Source organism: Acipenser ruthenus, chromosome 1, assembly GCF_902713425.1.
Source record: "Acipenser ruthenus chromosome 1, fAciRut3.2 maternal haplotype, whole genome shotgun sequence".
In the NCBI taxonomy this organism is placed as follows: domain Eukaryota; kingdom Metazoa; phylum Chordata; class Actinopteri; order Acipenseriformes; family Acipenseridae; genus Acipenser; species Acipenser ruthenus.
Genome location: NC_081189.1, coordinates 69,784,842 through 69,806,953, shown reverse-complemented (window position 1 = coordinate 69,806,953; position 22,112 = coordinate 69,784,842). Strand labels below are relative to the sequence as shown.

The following is a 22,112-nucleotide window of genomic DNA, read 5'->3' as shown; positions in this document are numbered from 1 at the left end:
TAAAATTCCGAGCAACAATTGTCCAGCTTACCTTCCAGAGTTTTTTTGCAGTGCTCGCAGGTGAAATGAGGTGCCCAGGGTTTGTCTTGATCCCCGACAGGCATGCCGAAATATGCCTTGTAGGCCTCACACATCTTAGCAGATGCTTCCACGGAGTACTTTTTCGCTCTTGTCTTGATAAATTGGCCGCAGACATAGCAAAATGCGTCTGCCGGATGCTTGCAGCCTCTTGATGCCATCTCAGAAAAATGTAGATATGTATCCACTTAGGCAGCTGGAACTAAACTGAACTGGTGGGCTTAAGGCCCCTGTATTTATACTACTATTTATATTACTGGAAAGTTCTAGAAAGTTCTAGAAGTTACTCCAAGTTTACTCAGCACTGAATCTATCTGGAATGTTCTGGAAAATAGGTAAATTTCAAAATATCACTGTCCTGGTCACAAAAGCAAAGTTTGTGGGGAATAATAGCCATTTTCTATACTTTTGAGGCATAAGCAATTAGGAAATAACACTTACTACCAAGGAACAAAAATTGTGTTACATAGTGTAATGTATGTGACATGACATTCTGTAGATGGTGCGGGTTGATTCGATGGTAGTATTAAAGCAGGTATTAAAAATGTGCAAAATGTCTAAGACTTTTGCACAGCAGTGTATATATAGTTAAGATCCCAGTGGCAAAGAGTTTCAAAGGAGCACTAGTGGAGAAACTCCGACCTCCCAGAGTGACACACCTGGTCAAAGGAGCAGCCAGCAGCTCTGAGCTTGAAGAGCACAACTGACATGTAGGGATGCAGCAAGTGGATTAATATTTAGGGCCAGTTCCCCGGACAGCCATGAAGCTCAAACAGAAGAATCTTATAAATCAGTTATTTGAAAGGTATCCATTGCACAGTTTCCAAGACAGATGTAGCATGTTTAGTTCATTTTGTATTTTTCAGTATTATGCAGCAGCAGAATTCTGGACCAGTTGCACTATTCAGATTATTTTATTAATGTTATTATTTGTTAGAATTATACAAAATGTAGAATATTTAGGTTGCTATTTGATGTATTATTTTATTCTGAATACAGCAAAAATGATGGCACTGTTGTGTACTGCGTAGCTAACGTGGTACTGTAGCTTTATTTGAAAGACTGACGTGCACTCTGACGTTGCTGCTCGCTGCTTGAGTTAGGTTGTGTTCTCGTATGATCTTCATCAGATCGGGTTTAAGTAAATTTCTGTATCGGAATCTGGCACTTATCGATATGGAATATCAGAATCAGCCCCTAGTTAAACGTGCCTGTCACCTTGAGCTATGCAAGCTATGTGATTTGCAGCGCTTTTTAGAAACAAACTTTAAGCGCTACATATACTGTACATTTATATGTATGTTCTTTTTTTATACACCTTAATGTGTGTGTGTATAATATCTTTCTATCTATCTATCTATCTATATAAATATAATGACCTTGCACCTGTCCGTGGGACAATCGGGGAGGGGGAGGGGGGCTCTTAAAATCGAACCCGGTGTTCAGCATCATTCAATGTAAGAGGTGAGCATTTGCCACTAAAAGACCAGTTAAAACTATGACAGAGTTTTATATTGGTTTAGCAGAACACACAAGGATCACATTAACTTTTAGGAACTTGTAAGCATATATGGATCATATTTTATCTATGCCTAGCTTTTTCTCTGTTTATTGCATTCATTTACACTTTTTTGTCATGCCTACAGAAAATGGGGCTTAATGAGGCTCCGTACGAATCAAAGGAGTTGGCTGCCCCCTCCCACTGGTCATGCAGCACACAGTGCACTGCAGAGCTAATTACCTTTTTTAAACACCTACAAGCTGCTCAAAGAGATTTATACAGTTACCTTTGCAGCCCCCAGCTGCTCTTTACGGAACTTCTCCAGAGGCTTCAGCAGCGTCTCTGTGATGTTGAACAACTAAAAAAAAAAAATAAATAAATACCTCTGGGTCAAACATAAAAAACTTGACACTTTCAGCTGGTTTCACAGACCCAGATTAGCACTAATATTTGGACTATTTTACAGAAAACAACATAAGGTAATCCACGATTAGTGTTAAATTGGGTAGAGGCACGTTTTTTCTTCCGTTTGTAGTGTAAATAAATCCTGCACGTCTGAGCGGCGTGTCAATGTCACCCCGTGTCTCTCCTAAACTGTCAACGGCTAATCCACTCCCCCTATCACAGCCTGAAATTTCAGTTACAGAGGAATAAAAAAATAAGATGGCTCAAACAATGTGTGTAGCCTTTGATAATTAAATAACTGAGTAAAACCTGAAAAGTTATATATGTATTTATTAAATAGGTATATGCAAGGTTAATACAATACCATTTGTGAGCTGAAAAAGGTGACTTGCAAACTTCAACTTGAGTTGGAAACAATTCTATAATATATTCAAAAAGCTGAATAGCAGAACATAGAGGTACATGAATATCTTGAGGAAAGTTATTCCTGGATTAGGGGGTGTGGTTACAGAGCGTTCTACCAACTTTAGAGCAGTAAGAAGAGTAAAAATATAAGTAGGATGAGCAAAGTTTAGATTTCTTTCAAAACAAAATGTTTGAATTAATAGCAATAAACAATGTAGCACATTATAATCATTGTCATAAACACTATAAACTAAACCGAATTCTATAGAAGGCTTGTGTTTGATTGTCTTTCTCTTTGGAAACAAACTTGTACATGTGAAAGAGTGAATGTGAAAAACCTATTACTACAATTTTCTATTTCAAATGGAGTTTACATAGAGGGGTTAGCAGGGCGTTCCCAGAGCAGTCACAATCACAACAAAATGTTATTTTGCTTTCATTCAGATCTTATCTGGACAGGGAGGCCAACATGCAGCCTGTTTCCTATGAATCCCTTGCTGGAAAAAGCCAAGCATGCAATGCTGTTCCACAAAACACCAGGGAACTACACGATCCACACGGTTTAAATACCTTTCATTCAATTATCCCAAGTGCGGACAAAATGTAAACATTAAGCTTGAACAACATTAGTTACATGCTTAAAATAATAAATGTTGTGTTCAGTACAGCTCAAATGAATACAGCGGAAAGTAACACACACAGAAAGCGGCATCCTATAGTTTATGCCAAACACTTTGGGACAATCTGTCCTAATTGTTAGGCACAACCAGATTTTTGTTATCTCATTTCACGTACTAGTGATGGTTTCCCCAAGACATGTAAACACTTGCAGTTTTGTTAATGGGTTTAAAGTTCACACTCCATGGTTCAATAAACAAACTGAACTACATTGACATGTTATGACCAAAGTATAACACATTCTGTTGCTTTGTCTTCAACTATCCATATTGAAAGCTCATAAAAAGCCATTTGTGTTTTTTTTTGTTTTGTTTTTTCACTGTTGTCCTGAATTTTACTGTGATTGATGGATTTCTGATATGTGATTTATCATTTTTAAACCAGGCATCTGCCCGAAATTATTTTCGTAAAAATCATGACATGTGTCAATACCTTCTAGCCAGCAGGGCAGACATTTTGAAACACATCATTCCCCATGCAACATTATGTCAGCAGCCTAACAGCTCAGATGTACCAGAAAAGATGAGGAATTGTTTTCCATGAGTGGCACAAACCGAAAACTTCATGTTTTGCTACATATTCCATTTATGAGGAAAGCCATATGAAATATTCTATTCATGAGGAAAGCCATATGTTTTACTGACCACCAATATCCTCCAAGTGCCTCCTCCCCAATCTGCCTGACCCTAACCATGAGTTTAAAGGGAAATTTCATTAATGTGTATGATCCAATTAACCAAAACAACAACTTGAAAAAATGTTAATCCTTTCAGTAAATAGGCTTATCATTTCCCTACTGATTTTTTTTTTCACAAATGTTCTGCCAAAAATCTGCACAGATTTCCTCTGATTATGTATACTCTCCCTCAGACACTCAGGACCTTAATTATATTGTCCAAAACATAAACATATCGCAAATTTGGCATTTAGCGGATGATGTAAGGATATGCGCAAAGAGACTTGCAGGTGCCAAACCCCCATAATGCTGCCGTAAATCGCGTTTAGCAGTTGTAAAGTCTGATTTTACCAGCCACTAAATATGCGGTGTATGTAAAGAATGGTTCACCTGGCGTTCTGATGCCGAAGGTTGCGGTGCTAAAGGGTCATCGTCTCACTCCGCAGGTCATCTTTGACCTCATAGCTAAATTGAGGAATGAGCTAGACCCCAGCATCAATCTAGGGACCGCTATCCCTGCACATGTGAAAGTGCTGTGTTCTCTGCACTTCTTAGCCTCTGGTTCCTTTCAGACCACAGTTGGAATGTCTGGAGGGATAGCCCAATCCACCTTTCCAGAGTGCTAGGCAAATTTCTGGATGTCATGCTGAAAAGGGCAGGCTAATACATTTCATTTCCTAAAGATACTAGCATAACTGATGCTGGCTGAGGCTTTTCCAAACAACTCTATTTCATGCTGAGTGACCTCAGCCGTAAGGACTCTCAGCTCCTTCTAAGAAACCTTATCTTTCCTGCCCTTTATCTGACTTTTTTTTTTGGTTTGTATTTTCATGTTCCACAAATATCATACAGCAACTACTGCTATCTGTACTCCTAACTGCAAGTGAGGCTGCTAAATAGACCATTGAGACCCTCATTATCATAACTGCATTATCATTATTTGTGCGTGTTGAGTAATTTGCATTCTCTTAAGCTTACATAGGGTGCAGTGCAAAATAATTACCTAGCTGCAATGCAATTTGAATTTTGCATCTGCAATTATTTGCACTGTGTATTATTGTCTACAAGAGTATACAGTATATAACAGGGGAGGCATATTTTACTGATCAAAAGGGGAGAGTTTATGTTATTATTACTGTAGGTCCATTACTGTTAAGATCATTAAAATAGGAATTAATTTAGTTTAAGAAAAAAAAAACAATAATTGGTCATATTTTTATTTTATTTTTTTTTAATTTTTTTTAATTAAAAATAAATATTTTAAAAAGTTACAAATTAACCTTACAGACGTTGACACAGTATTTAAGTATTACATTAAGCAATACATATTCTGTGGACTGGAGTGATTTACTTAAGTGAACTTGCAAAGGTCAGCATTTTTTTGTGTATTCAACAACCTTGCCACACCTTATGTTTGCAAAGATGATGTTTCAAGGTCAAGAGAGCTGCTTCAGAACTAGACTTTCCTGTAACTACAAAATTATATAAAAAGAAGCAGAATTGAGAGGATTGTTGCATCATGGAAGTGCACAGAGTGTTAATGTCTAAGACATTATGTAGAACCTGGCAGGGCCTCAGGTGACAACACTAGTGGACAGACAGAGCTATAGTACATTTAATAGCAATGACATATAGGTGACATTGCCGAGCAATATTTCAGTATATCTTGAGGCAACTTATAAACTTGTCCCCAGAAATATTTGAGCAATCACCCCTTACTTGAGTTTGTATCAAAACACAGATACAATGCAATGGTGAGATGCCAAGAGTTAATGCTTTTATCTGTGGAATGCATTTCTCTATAATCTCAATAATTGATATTCTGGTTATAGATTAAGAGACTGGGATCATTTTCTCCACCCAAGAGTACCGCTGTCTATTGCTTGTCTCTTCTACAGCATGTATGTTTACTTTTACTTGTGTCTTAACTTATTTGGATTGTTTGTTACTCTTTGATATTTACAGGCCTTAAACATATGTGTTATCACCTCTCCACAGTCTTGCTGCTGTTAGCATTTACCCAAATGCACTTCTTGGATGTAGTAATTTTATTTATTGGGTGGTTCACCCCACTCACCATTATCTCTCTTTGTTCTTCCAAGTTTTTGAGAAAAGAAGCAAATTCCTGTAGTGATTCATCTGAAAAAACAAACAGAATTGTATCACACCAGTGATCCAACAACAAATTGGAAGCAAAAACATTAACCACAGTGCAGCAGTATTGCATGGACAAGACATTGCAAGTTAACTCTTTCAGCACTAAGTATGTGATGCAGTATAATTTTTCCCTGGCAATCCACAAAGTTATGGTAATTGACATCCTTACCTATACATTTCTCATCATCAGTCTTGGCATCCCCAATATACTCAAATTTGAATTCTCCAAGTGACTGAGCAAACTTGCGTTGAGCCACAGCTAAATCTGAAAGAGACAGAGAAAAAGCACTTTTAAAAAGACGACTAAGTTATGTACTGTAAGGATGTTCTATGAATACCTAACTAAGGCTTCATGTAGTCCCTAGATATTCTGATTTAAAAAAAAAAAACTACAGATTTTATTGTAAAGCACCCAGAATTTGTAATTTTGTGCCGCAAGAATTTGTGGGTCAGCATTCTGTTGCACAATAAGGGCTCTTTCACACCTTAGTTAGTTTCAAAAAGATAAGAATCATAATTCCCTTTCATTCCCTTGTGAAAAAATGCACATGATGCCAGCACTAAGGGCACATTCAACTTACCTAAGGTGAAAAAGCCAACTCAAATCAACAAAGCAAATATAGAAGGGGAAAGAAAAGAGGGCCTATATCATCATTGAATATCTCTAAGTTGACATTTTTATAGGAAACCAATTCCACCAATCAGCTTCATCCATGTGTAGGAAACTATATGACAGCAGCAACATCGATAGCCGTACATGCTTCAATTCAGCAGTGAAGTAGCATGCAGTTAGAGGTCTGTTTTCGCTCTTGTGTGACCAAGAAAGAAAATCCACCAGTTTTACAATAATATTATAGGGGTGTCATGCGAGACAGCAGCAACAGAAGAGTTACATTAATGCGATTTTATTATTATTAGTTTATTTAGCAGACGCCTTTATCCAAGGCGACTTACAGAGACTAGGGTGTGTGAACTATGCATCAACTGCAGAGTCACTTACAACTACGTCTCACCCGAAAGACGGAGCACAAGGAGGTGAAGTGACTTGCTCAGGGTCACACAATGCGTCAGTGGCTGAGGTGGGATTTGAACCGGGGACCTCCTGGTTACAAGCCCTTTTATTTAACCACTGGACCACACAGCCTTCTGAAATCCACGTGCATGTTATTCCTGAAATCCACGTGCATGTTTGCAAATATTTATTTCATATGGCAAGCCAAATTATCATTTAGAGATATCTCAAATTAATTTATAGATACAGTATCTCTAAATATTTGAAGATATCTGTAAATAATTTTAAGATATCTTAAATACATTTAGACATATCTGAATATTATTACCCTTTAAGGACCAAGTGTGTTTCAGTGGGATGCTCCCCCAGGACCTTTTTTTTTTTTTGCCGGTTTCCCATCCCCACCCCTGGGAGCATTAGAGCCCCTTCAGAGTCCCCAGCAAAGTTCAGCCTCTTTGCACAGCCTGGATTTTTATTATTGTGCATTCTGCTTAAATATACATGTATCAAAAAATGTTATTCCATGACCTGAGGAACCTTGCAATACTTCCTGAAAGTTTTGTTGAAAAATATTGATTATAGGGCAAATTACAAGACATTGTTTTATCCGAGCAATTGCAATGCCACAATAAATGTTTATTCTTAGGGTTTTTATAAGCAATAATGGACACTACTCTTATTTTCGCAAAATAAATATTTATAAATAAAATAGTTAATTCAATTATTATCAGTAATAAGGAAAACACACACACACTATATATATATTATATATATATATATATATATATATATATATATATATATATATATATATATATATATATATATATATATCACACACATATACATATACACACACACACACACACACATACATAATTACCACACACACACACACACACACATATATACATTTACTTGTATAAGACTGCCAGCACGATTACTTTCAACATATGCTGGTAGATTAATCAATACAGACTGCTTAGTTTGATTTCATTTCGCCCAATGAAAGCCCTTTAGCTTGTTCACGTAAAATTATGCCACAAACGTTGTGTTTAGCGGGAGGACAGAGGTTCTAATTAGAAACAGTCAGCGGACAGCGCTGCTTGTAAAAAAGGTTTTTAAAAAGTTAAACAATCAGTGATGTTAAATGCAATTTTGGAGTAACGATCATCTTGACCTATAGCGGATGTGCATGCTGTGGTAAGTAAATCAATTTTATTATTATTATTATTATTATTATTATTATTATTATTATTATTATTATTATTATTATTATTATTATGATGTTTTAGGCAGGGATTTCTGCATTGCGTGTTTCACAGATAGTGAAGGTTAGGTGGTGTAGTATTAACAAGATGCAATGCGTGATGCTGCAGCTGTCACTGAATAAAATAAGATGGTTTTCATAAACTCGTGTCTAGTTTATACAGATTACATTCCAAAATACTGTAATCTATTTGGAATAAATATTTAGTAACACCCCTGTAGTATGTTAAACTTGCTTTAGGCTTGTTGCGAATGTTGTTGTGTGTTTTCTTCTCCTGACGCTATCAAGCCGTAATTACCTCTCGTATTCAATTGTGCACAAGCTTTTACTTAACAGCAACTTAACTAAACTTAACTAAATCATTATTCAAATGATTTATATTTTGTGTGCCCAATTAATCGATTGCTATTTGAAGGCTTAACTGACAGCCCTATCTCAAATTCATTTAAAAACAGATCTACCAATGATCTACAGATCTCGCAATAGTTCAAAATATATTAAAATGAAATTTGAGATCTCTAAATGATCATTTGGCTTGGCACAATTTCAAGCCCTAAAATGGGCATGCATGGAAGTTTACAGTTTCTTAGGTAAAAGAAATGTGAAGGTCTTGGTTCTATTCCAAAAAAGCAGGAATCTATACTAAACAATATTGACATGCCATTCCCTCGGATACGGTATGACACACGATCCTCGGAAGACAGCATCCCACTGAATCACTGCTTTTATAAAACAACCCAGCAATTAAAAATGTGTCTCAGCATTGGATTAAACAGAATGCAGTCCCATTCTGTTCACAGAAAGTGAGGGAAATCTCTTACAAAGACAAGGTCTGAAAACATACCGTCTTTCTGAACAGAGTGCTTGCTACTTAACCTTTCTGTCAAGAGGTCTTGTCATTTTACTGCCTCCTAATGTGCCAGTGATGAGAAGTCTTGCCATAAATTTACTGTTAATGTGTATTCTTTAAAAAACACAGTTGGGTCCTGTTTTGAAATCTTGCAAGATATCGTAGAAAGTGCCAGAGGGGGAAAACTTAAGAAACAGGGAGATGACTAATGGTTGGCAGCGTTCCACAACATTTGCCAGCTCCTTCACACCAGGTCTAATGATGTCACGACCGGCCTACTTTATCAATTAAAGGCCTTTAACCATGACGTGTGTCGGAAATAGGGTGACCAGATTTTCAAAGCTCAAAACCGGGACACATGGTTAAATAATTGAGAAGACTAATTAAACCATTTAAATATAGGCTATTTTAATGGTTATTTAATATTATCTTTTTTTTTTTTTTTTTTAAGCAGCCATCTACTTTCAGTACACTCCAGGTTGTATAATTTGTGGCTAATTACTTTTAGCCATACTGTGTTATATACGTACTGCTACTTTTATATTGAGTTTATTAATAATAATAATAATAATAATAATAATAATAATAATAATAATGATAAATTATATCATTACATATATTTACATTATGGCATCCATCTATCTTTTTTTTTTTTTTTTTTACTCACTGCGTCAGGCTCTATTTATTGACTTTGTTATGGTTTAACCTGGTGGATTCGGGTGCTTGCAACCTCTCGCTATAGTGTTTGGGCTAAATACCGCCAGAACTGAACAGCTACAAAATTACTGTATTACACACAACTACAGATTCATATTGAACATAAACTAAATGAAAACGCAAGACGCACTGAGGAATAAGCACGTACGCCTGTGTTAATCACTTTATAAAAATAATGTTCTTAATTACCCTACCTTATTTTTTTTATTATTATTATTTTGTTTTCACTGCAGGTGCCATAAATTAAAAGCGTGTGTGTTCGCTATTTTGACAAAAGGTATTTACAGTGTGTCGTGCTTCCGGAAGTGGCTGAAAAACAGGGCATTTTAAAGATTGAGCAAAATGTTGGGACACCAGTACCTTTGATGGAAAACCGGGACTGTCCCAACTGAACCGGGAAGTCTGATCACACTAGTCGAAAAATGTGTTTCAAATAGTGAGTATATACTGCAACCACCCAATGAGGAAACCTTCCAGTTATGTCACGTGGTGCTCAACGTGTTAAATCCGGATGGACGGCATTAAGATCAGAAGATGAAGGCTGTAATCGTTGCCAGGTCAAGTCCCTAACCACCACTAATTATTGACTGCACAAAATGTGAGATTGCCAACAGAGGAGATTCAGGGTTAATCATCAGGATTAAGTATGTACAGGAATGCTCTGTTAAATAGCATGATTAAGATCAACTGGATTGATAGCACAGCAAAGTGAGTTTTGTCGGTAAAAGCAGGAATACAGTACAAGCAGTGCTTTGCTCTTAGGCTCTGGTGGGACCATCCTCTCAAAGGGTGATGGAGCAGCTCATTCTGGCCCTTTATCCACGACATACACATCTAATATATGACCTACGTATAGATCTCTAAATGGACAGGCAGTCCATTCAAAACATGGAGCATTTTCACAGGACGTCATTTACTAGCAAATTATTAAGTTCTATGATGCTAGGTCTTGGGAATTACTGGCTTCAGTGCAATAGTCACCACCCCACCGGGTTTAGGTTTTATGTTCTGGCAAACTGATATTTGAGCCGTGTATGCTATTCTGCACACTGCATGCACATCATTTGCTGTAGGCTTGCACTATGAATTAGCCAAGCTTCAAATAAAGCGTGGGCACCACTTGGAAAGTGATGACCCCTCAATACACCCTATGTACCACATTTGTCAACAGTCTTTTTTTGGGGAGTGGTGGTGGTGGGGGGAGGGCAAATCTTACTAATCTGAAGTATCCATGGTCTTCAAATAACCCCAGAAAAATGTGAATGTGCTCCTCCTCTGATCACTCCCCCTCCCCATCCAGCAGTGTGGAGTAGTGGTTAAGGCTCTGGACTCTTGACCGGAGGGTTGTGGGTTCAATCCCCAGTGGGGGACACTGCTGTTGTACCCTTGAGCAAGGTACTTTACCTAGATTGCTCCAGTAAAAACCCAACTGTATAAATGGGTAATTGTATGTAAAATAATGTGATATCTGTATAATGTGAAATAATGTATAATGTGATATCTTGTAACAATTGTAAGTCGCCCTGGATAAGGGCGTCTGCTAAGAAATAAATAATAATAATAATAATAATAATAATAATAATAATCCAGTGACATGATGAATATAAGCAGAGCCATGAAAACGGATACCAAATGCTAACTTCTCGTCAGCATTCCTAAATTAGCTCTTGGTATGTTCAGTTGGGCACAAAAGGTCTCCACACACTGGACGCGATAAAATGGTACTTTCTCTGCGACACTACCTTTCACACCAGTGGTGACAGGCACGCGCGATGTGATCGGCGACTCTCCTCTGATTGTATCATCAGCTGGAAAAAAATCACACGTGTGATGGTCATGTTATACAGCTTTTCAGAATACTTATTTCAGTAAAGGTAAACAAATCATACACACCAGTAGTATATAAAAGTTCCCTGGAAATAGACTGCCTTTGTCATGTCTATATAATTTGTGTGTGCTTTATTGTACAGCTCCAGGTATTTTGATACTGCAAAAATGAGCTTTTCTTCTGCCATTAGTTACTGAAGGCACGCAAGGAAAGCTGTCGCGCGACAAAATCGCAGAAATAGACACTAATCCTATTTGATTTGCGTCGCCCGTCGCATCACAGTGTGAACGGCTTGTATAAAAAATACATGTTTGTTTTTTTTGTCGTGTAGTGGTGTGTCGTATGACACATTCGCTTGTCGCATCGTGTCTGGTGTGTAGAAGGCCTAAGCACTCAACTCCACTCCCACTGCTAATTTAAGGGCTTTGGGATGTACTGGTAGCAAATAAGTAAAATGCCATACAGATTATTATCCATGTCTACCGGAAGCCATAATAGTAGTACAGCATTTCATGTTTGATTTCAAAATGTCACATTTTTCTTCGTTAAGTATATGGACTATAAAGTGGTATGCAATTCAATATGCTAACATTATTCAGCAGGTTTCATTAGACTTCATGATGCAAAATTAGTTAATTCTATAGGGCGATGCAAAACCTTTGGCCATAGTCGTACTATATGGGCCTAAGTAGTTGAAAAGTGACCGTATCAGCACATGATAAATCCTTTCTGAATACAAACCACTGCATTACATATTAACTTATGTATTCTTACAGGTGAACCTGGCAAGAAATAGATGAGCAACAACTTACTGTAGACAAAGGCATTTGCAGTTGCCATGTCTCAGCCAACAACTGTTCAAAGCAGAGAATATGGCCAACGGTTTAGCACTTTTCCTGGTTTAACAATGTATTGTGTTTGCACATGAGTGTTACTAGTTCTTTGTTGGGTAATGCAACAGTGCCTCTCTGTAGGTTGCAACATGAAGGAGGTTCCAAACTATGTGGCATACATCAGCTAAATGTCTGACTTCAGAGCGCTCCAGCAGCTGCCTTGTAACATTTAAAGTGACAGTGTAGCTACATTGCCTCTTGCCAAGAAAGTTTTATTTCTAGAACTTAAACCTGACTTGGAATGGGAGAGGGGGGCTAAAAAAGAGACACACATAATTAAGTGCCACTTAGTGTATTTGTGCATATCCGTTTATTGTTAATATGGCAGATGCTTCTATCAGAGGTAGTATCAAACAATGCTGCAACCTTGTTGTATACATTCAGCACAGATCACAGTAACAACAACCCATGAGCAAGAAGGGAAATGCCCGAGGTCCTGATGTGGACACACACCCCCTTAAAACACAAAAAATATAAATTGTTCTTTTTTTTTTTACAAATAACCTCAAAATGAATACAAATGCAGAAAAAGAGCACAGCGGAGAGGAGTGGGTTACTGCACATTCTTTTCATCCAATTACCTAAATCCTTGCATTGTTTAAATATGCAAGGCCTCTTGCACACCCTGCTCAGTACTTAAGCCATTTTAAATGCATAACATTTACAGGGTATTAAATACTACCAATACAAACTGAGGTACAGTAACCGCAATAAAATATGGAAACTAAGGAGACAAATTGTAATACTAAGAAGGATACAAAAGCAGCTTCCTATTGGAATCTTTACCACAACAACTTAAGGCTTTCCCTACAGTACTAATGGATCTTTTATTTGAAATTGTAATGCCGCTGTTAAGATTAATAATAGTGTAATTTTGCTGTCCTGCTCCTGTTGACATGCTTGGGGTGGGGTGCGGTGCAACAACTGCTGGTGGGTAACAAATACAAGATGTTTCAAAAGGTACAAAATCATAACTGCCAGAGACTCATAAAACATGTCCTGTTGTATTACTTGTGAATGTTTGCCCAGCAGCCTTATGAAGCCAGAATGATTCCTGGAAAAATAAAGCCAGTATCCCTGAAGTCACCAACCAAAATGCAGAAGCTGTAATAAAGACAGACTGAAAAGCCTATTAATGGTCAATAGAGAAAAAAAAAAGTAAATTATACTGGTTATAAACTTTGAGCGTATATGTGACAGCTCTCAAAATCAGAAATATTGTTTAAATGTGCTGTATGAAAAATGGAAATGACCCAAGCCAATGAAAACACCTCTTCTCTGCTTCTATGGTCTACAGTATGGCTACCATTATACAAAGCGTCAGGAGACAAGAACTGGTTATCATAAGGTAAACAAAAATAAACCACAACAAAAGAAAAAAAAGAAAAGAAAGAAGGGCAAGTGGTTTACCAACAATGTGTAAACACACAACTAGAGGCAGCCCTGAAGCATAATTGCAGAAAGGATCTTAACATATTCATGATTTATAATCCCCATCAGACATGAGCAATGTACAAATGTTCACTCACGTCTGCACCGATTACAAGTCAGAACTCGAGCAGCATTCATCCCCTGCAGAAATCCTAATGAGTGAAACCAGACAAGCAAATCCTGGCTCTCAGCTCAAACAATGGGAGGACCTTCTTTCGTTCACCTGCCTACCTTTGAAAAGCAAACTGTACGCTCTCTTGCTCAGGACATTTCTATGCATCATTAATGCAACTGTCTCTTGGGTAGCCAGATGAGCATGAACCATTCTGCACACAATGAAGAGTTGTGACTCCAGTGTCATGAAAGGAAACCCAATTAGCTCTCGTCAAAAGCACCTGCAATGGATCAAATGCTTAGTGGAGTATCGCAGTCTCTCCACAGTAAAGTATACCACAGATTAGATAAACAGACTTCATTAGATTAGAACACTTGAAGACAGAATGCTGAAATGTTTAAACCTAAACTCAGTTTCATTTAGTATTCATTCCAGCTAAGATAAAGTATATGGCCTGGCTTTCACAGTGGGGGTTTATCACTGATCAGTACTGTAGCTGCCTGAGAAAGAATCTAAGCTGTAAATCTCCCTCCCGACCAGAAAGGGCGCTGTGTAAGGTTGGTGGTATGCTTCCCCCTAGACAGGTCGACACAACGTTAGGCAAAAACCACAAGTCGGCCATCTTGCCAGAAGCGCGTAGCTGTACGTACATAAAAACGACTCCCTTGTGATCAGCTACAGGGCTGGCAGCAATTGGAGAAACCCTGCCGGTGGGCTGATTGCAGGAAGGAGTTGGGTAGTACAAAGGGGACACAGCTACGCAAGTAAGGCCCCTTGCGCTGAACACGTAACATACGGCCGGAGCTATTGTGAATGGTGTTACGTCTTTCTGTTCCAGAGGCGGAGTAGAAAAGCAGAAGCTGCCGCCACAGAGCCAGCACTAAACCCTGAGCACTATCCTCACTGCACCAGCACAGGCACGCACCACGATCCCCCAGATTTTGAAGAGCACAGTCGAATGCACTGTAGATTGGGATTGTACTAACCGTGTAATTTTTGTTTGGGTTTGCAAGGCCGCCAACAACTTCATCAGTCTTCTATTATATAATAAATTATTCCTTACTTTAGTAAGGAACAGTGTTATTTAGAAATCAAAAGCAAAATACAGCTTCTACCAGAGGCACATCCTTTTCCTGAAGCAAAACAATGGAATCATTAACAAAGACTGCATTTCAGATGGTAATCTATTTTCTAATATTACCAGAAACTTAGTGAGTAAGTAACTTAGTAACTTACATGCCCCAGTAAATACACGCTCGTGCCTATAATCGAACATCCCTTTATCTCTTTAGAAAAACCTTTACTTTTGTTCCCCCCCCACACCCCCCCGTTTTACCATCCCCCACCACCCTAACCACTTTCTGAACTTTCCAAAAGTACATTCAGCTAAGATAATATGCTCTTCCCTCTCAAGCTCACTGCGTTTGGATCTATGCTTTTGTTGCTGTGCAAAATTAACAAGATAGAATTTAAATATGTTCTGCTTATTCATATAAGTTTTTTTTCAAAACTACCATTTCCTTTCCTTCATTCTTTCAAGATAAATTGGCAATGAACAACATTTGATAAGGAAAGATTACAGTACATTGCATCCCAGATTAAAAAGGCATTTTCTGGAATGTTCTGTCTCTCTTCTTTAAATCTTTCCATGCATTTTTCACCTTATTGCTTCACTAGTAGACTCCCTAAGAGACCAAGGAGATTGTTGCTTGACCCTCCCCCCCCCCCCTCCAACAGCACCTGTCACAACCTGCTAAAGAAGAAACTGAAGAACATTCCACTTTGTTATAAATCCCCTGATTACCTTCCCGTCTGTCCAGAATGAAGGAAAATCACCAAAATTACATGACCTATTGTACAAAGGCTCCAGCCTCTATGCTCGAGCACTGCTGACATTACATCCTATGAGGTAAAGAAGTTCACGTTAATTATGTTGGGGTGTATTTTTTTTTAAATGTATTTCTTGATTTTTTTAAATTTAGTAAATCGGCAATTGTTTTTATCATTTTTCCCCCAATCTGGAATAGCCAATTATTTTTAGGCTCAGTTCACTGCTACCACCCCCGCGCTGACTCGGGAGTGGCAAAGACAAGCACACACAGTCCTCTGAGGCGTGTGCTGTCAGCCGACCGCTTCTTTTACACACTGCAGGCCCACCATGCAACCACCTCAGAGCTACAGCATTGGAGGACAACGCAGCTCTGGGCAGCTTACAGGCAAGCCCGCAGGCGCCCCGTCAGACCACAGGGGTCGCTGGTGCACAGTGAGCCAAGGACACCCTGGACGACCTAAGCCCCCCCCCACCCCCAGCGCTCGGCCAGTTATGCGCAGCCCCCTGGGAGCTCCCGTCCATGGTCGGCAGTGAAACAGCCTGGACTTGAATCGATGACCTCCAGGCTATAGGGCGCATCCTGCACTCCATGCAGAGCGCCTTCACTGGAAGCGCCACTCGGGAGCCCCGTTTGGGTGTAATTTGACTGTAGCTTTGCACTGTGTGATTTAATCTACTAGCTGTTGTGTCATTGCTGCGGTTTGGTGAAAAAGAAGTACTAGGAAAATGTAGGTCACATGACGTACACGGACACTATCTGCATGCAAAGCTTTATGAAAATCAGGACAGCAATTCCGAAGATAGCCTGAGAATTGAAGGCTTTATCAGGGGACCATGACCACATAAAACAGCTAAAGGGGACAATAGTGTGAGACTGGGCATCAGTTTTAAGGCCTGTATTTGACAGTATTGTACAACTTTACTTAAGAATTACTGAGAACATTTGACCACAATATGGCAGCAGTATTAGATTGAAAGTTGAAGTTGGCGATTGCCATGAAACCCTTACAATACTGTCTCAACAATATTTACATAATCATTTTTTGTACGACATAACATAATCCATGCTGTGGTGTGGAACATAAAAGCCTGAGCACTTCTTGTTTTTTATTTTTTATTTTGATATATAGGGCACTGGTGTTTGAGATGTGTCCTCTAAAGAGCGATTTATATAAAATAAAAAAACGACAAGTAATCTGGCTTTTATGTTCCGTACCACATCATGGATCATTATTCCTGTGTTACCTGTTTGACAAAGTGGGTATACTCCTTACACTATCAGTGCACCACAGCGGCCATTTTGAAAAGAGCTTTGAAACAGACACTAAAGTCAAGCGTAAAAAGTTAACAGGATGTTAACAATGAAAATAAAAAATTACAGGTATGTTATTTAAACAGTTATAGCAACACGTGGGAGTGTGTAATGCTATATTTTTTAGAACCCTGCTACTTGCTCTTTAACCCTTTCAAGGCTGAGCACGAATATTTTGGGCACTAGAACATTTCTCTCAGGACCAAGCCCGAATATTTCGAGCCCCTTCGTTTCACATCGCTGCTTGTTTTGTTTATCAATTGCATCATTTAAAACGGCTTAAAACAGTTACGTGGACTGAAGGGAAGGATGGAATTCAGCAAGCAATCTTGCAATGCGGTAAGTTTTGCAGAATGGGAGTAATTGTGATGGGAGTACTTGTGATGACTCTAGTGGGGCTGAGGATCCTGATTTAGAGGACAAAGAGCTTTTGGATCTTATTTTTTTCGCTGTGGACACGGAAGGTAATGATTGATTATTTGATTTTGTATCGGTTCTTTTATTTATGTTCTTGCTCACATCTCCCCTGGTGACAAACACTCCTGTTTACACAGGTATTTTTCTCCGTCACCACTCAAGATCTTTCCACTGGTTTTGATGAAGACAGCACTCAGGACCACAGTAGTTTCAGTTTAAAACAGGGTAATCCTGTACGTTTATTATTTACAAGCGAACTTTAAACAAAAATAATAACAAAACAAAACCCCTCTCCTTCTTTGGAGCGCTAACCAAACAGTTAATTCAGTCTCTCTCTCTCTGCATACCTGCTGGGTTTAAATCCCAGCCTTAACAAATTCAGCTGTCCCTCATTAAAAAACTAAATTACTCCTAAGAGCCCTCTTTTGAAACCCCTGGGACTTCTGATTTACCGTGCCTTATATTTATGTATTTATTTTGTTATTTACTTATTTCACCATAAGAGGTCAAAGCTCATTCCGTTTATGGTCTTATTATTGGAAAACTTTATTTCTCCTCAAATTTTGACTTGGTGTCATTACATTTTGGTTGACACAGGTCAATAGTTATTTAAAGTCATAGGTATACATTTCATGGTGAAGTGAATGCATAAATAGTTATTAAAAAAATGTTTGTAATTTTACTTTGTAATTTCTGCGCAATTTTATATTCCAGTATGTTCTGAATTATTTAAATAGTTACTGGAAAAAAAGGGTCTTCATATGGAGACGGATTACTACTGTATCTCTTGTGGGGACATCCCTTTATCTGTAGCACCATAATTTGGGACCTGAAACACTGAAAGGGGATAGTAGGAGGCTAAATTGTTATGGGGAAACTATATATATTAAAAAAAAAAAAAAAAAATTCTGTAAACTGTTTGAAAATAATATTCAAGTGCTAAGCTTTTAAATGATATTTGGTTTTATGGTAATTGGATAAACTTTGAATGACTTATGACATGGAAAAAAAAAACAAAAACAAAAACAAAAAAACACACAGCTCGGAATTGCAAAATAGCATTCTAAACCCGGCTTTGAAAGGGTTAAGAAACAATACTATTTGTTGCTTTTTCAGCATTTTTTTTTTTTTTTAAATATCTCACAGTTCCAGTATAATTGAGGATCATAGAGGACTATTTAATTTCCATGACAACACTTACTAAACACTTACAAATACAGTGGTGGTCACACATATGACTATTTTCATGGGATAAAATAGAGGTAGCATGAAATGAAGTTTAACTCGTGGGTAGTGAAACTGATGAATTTGGTATCTCACTCAGAAAGAGGACAGCTGTGAATGAGTCTGAGTCTGTTGAATCCCTTCACTGGTTAGCTTTTTTTGTTTGTGTTTAGAACACTCAAGTTAAACAGACACTTCGTATAGGTTTTAAATACCAGAGTTTATTTAATGTTTCTTCTTGTTCTTTAGAATCACTTTTTTTTTTAAAATTTCTGTTTCTGTCATCACATCCAGGTGATGTTTTAAAGAATGCACGCTGGGATGCACATTCCCTCAGTATGCGTTGGGCTTCATCTCTTAACACCTCTGCATTTTGGGAACCTTTCCCAAAATTTAAGTATGGTACACATTCACAGTATTTCGGTGCTGTAAGCCAGCTGGCATGCGGGAAGTAATCCACAATGTCAGGCATGAGACATGACAGAACCCTCACAGCAAGCAAAAACGGGAAAACTTTACCACAGAATGTACCTGAAAAAATAAAAGCTCAAATGAATGCAAAAAAAAAAAAAATGCAATACTATAGATATTACACCTTATAGACTGCTCAGGATCTTTCAGTCAATCATAGCGCACGTTTAGCTTTCTGGTTTACACGATACAAAAAAACCCTATTCATGACATCAACCATGCTACTTTCACTCACACACACACACACACACACACACACACACACACCTGAGGCACCTCTCTAAAGTCCATTAAAAAAGTGACATCACAATCTGCCTTATATTGTCTTCATCAACCGTTTCACTCAATGAAATTGACTACGGACTAAATAGAGGTTGGTAATTATTAGAAAACACACACACATATACAGTGCCTATAGAAAGTCTACACCCCCTTGAACTTTTTTCACATTTTGTTGTGTCAGTGCCTCAGAGTTACATGCATTTAAATTAGGATTTTTTTCCCCACTTATCTACACACCATACACTGTTAAGAGGGAAAAAGTTTTTATTGCGAAAAATTATATATTAAAAATACAAAACTGAAAGATCATAATTGGATACCCTACCATACAGGCCAGATTTGTGGAGTGCTGGGAATATTGTTGTCACATGCACACTTTGACCAGTCTTGGCCATGAACTGTAGCCATTGTCATTGGCCTCTTGGTAGCCTCTCTGATCAGTCTCCTTCTTGCTCAGTCATCCATTATATATATATATATATATATATATATATATATATATATCATTTGAATGTAAACAATAACAAGTAGTTGTCATGCAGTCAAAAACCTATAAATACCTCCAATGTTTGGATTCAAACACAGGCTCCCTTCAGAAAGATATGTACAACATATCGAAACGTTGGGCAGCTGGCTATATATATATATATATATATATATATGGCTATATATATATATATATATATATATATATATATATATGACACACACAGTTATAGTCAAAGGTTTACATAATCCAATGTATAATTTGTAGAAATTTCTCAGCAAAAGTTTTGCTTTTGTGGAGGAGGAAAAAAAAAGTTACAAGAAATAGATGTCTACAATTAATTATTTTAGCAATTTTTTTGCAAAACTCCAAAAATGCTAATTCAAAAGTATTCATACCCTGACAAGGAACATTAAATTATTAGCTAGTTGAGGCCCCTTTAGCAATAATAACCTCTTTTAAACAATGAGTTTTTGGCATGATTCTTTAGTGATTGTTGACCATTCTTCAATGCAAAATTGTTCCAGTTCATTCAAATTCCGAGGAATTCTCTTGTGCGCAGCCTTCTTCAACTCATACCAAAGATTCTCAAATCGGATAGAACCTAGATCGGGACTTTGACTAGGCCATTCCAGAACCTTGATTTTATTCTTCTTTAATCATTCTTTATTATTATTATTTGTTTATTTAGCAGACGCCTTTATCCAAGGCGACTTACAGAGACTAGGGTGTGTGTACTATGCATCAGCTGCAGAGTCACTTACAATTACGTCTCACCCGAAAGACGGAGCACAAGGAGGTGAAGTGACTTGCTCAGGGTCACACAATGAGTCAGTGGCTGAGCTGGGATTTGAACCGGGGACCTTCTGGTTACAAGCCCGTTTCTTTAACCACTCGACCACACAGCCTCCTATGAAGTTCTGAAGTAGATTCTGATGTGTGGTTTGGATCGTTGTTGTGTCGGAACATTGAACATTGAGTTGCGCTTTAAATCAAGTTTTGTAGCGGAGGGTTTCAGATGATTTGCCAATATTTTTGGTATGTTATGGAATCCATTTTACCATGTATTGGAACTAAATTTCCTGTGCCATTAAAGGAAAAACCACCCATAGAAGGATATTACCACCTCCATGCTTGACAGTAGGCCTCACCAGACTTTCTCCAAACATAACGACTATCAGCGTCACCAAATAGCTTGATTTCTGTTTCATAACTCCACAAAACCTTTGACCAGAACTCATATCCATCATTCAAATGCCGTTTTGCAAACTGTAAGCGATTGTCCTTGTGAGGTTTTCCTAAGTGTGGCTTTTTCCTTTGCCCTACAACCTTGAGACCTTAAAATTGGGATACTCAAATGCTTGCAAATCTTCTTGCATCCTTCTCCAGCTTTATGACAAAATGTCCAGATAGCTCTTTACTTTTTCCCCATATTGACTGATTGGTAAGGACAGCAATCATCCTACGCTTAACCTTTTTATACTCTAAGAATGTTCACCTACAATCCAGCATTTTCTAGACTTAGAATTAGGTTCTGCATTATCAAATTGAAATTTCTAGCACCGTGTAGACAATACTATCATAGCATCAAAGGGTATGAATACTTTAGAATTAGCATTTTTGGAGTTTTGCTAAAAAATTGCTGAAATAAATAATTGTAGACATCTATTTCTTGTAACTTTTTCTTCCTCCACAAAAGCAAAAAATTTGCTACAAAAGAAATTTCTAGAAATTATAAAATTTCCATTGGGGTATGTAAAATATATATATTAGTTGTATACACACACCAACATGTTGCTGTACAGTACGGTTGCTGGTATGCAGCATTTCCAATTATCTCAAGTTTGGACTATAACATTTGTGAGACAAGTCGTCAGTTTAGGTGGAAAACTAATATTATATATATATTATATATATCTTATATTTTTATCAAAGTAGATCATCTCTTGTGTTCTGGTACTAATACTACCAAAGCATGTTTAATGGCCAATAAAATGCCTTGTACCTGGGTTGCTACCAAGTCACAATCAATACTGAAAGCAACCCTTTTTCCAAATCTTGGCAGTCACACA

General features: G+C 37.8%; 1 protein-coding gene across 2 annotated transcripts in view; it reads right to left on the bottom strand.

Annotated features, from left to right (window-relative positions):
• Positions 1 to 22,112, bottom strand: part of LOC117421421 (rho GTPase-activating protein 10-like) — an 88,684-nt gene that overhangs the window by 54,674 nt on the left and 11,898 nt on the right. For both annotated transcript variants that reach the window (XM_059028675.1, XM_034035838.3), the window contains exons 2-4: positions 6,070 to 6,165; positions 5,821 to 5,882; positions 1,866 to 1,937 (exon numbers count right to left, since the gene is read on the bottom strand). In XM_059028675.1, coding sequence (XP_058884658.1) covers positions 1,866 to 1,937; positions 5,821 to 5,882; positions 6,070 to 6,165 — 230 coding nt within the window. The remainder of the gene's footprint in view (positions 1 to 1,865; positions 1,938 to 5,820; positions 5,883 to 6,069; positions 6,166 to 22,112) is intronic.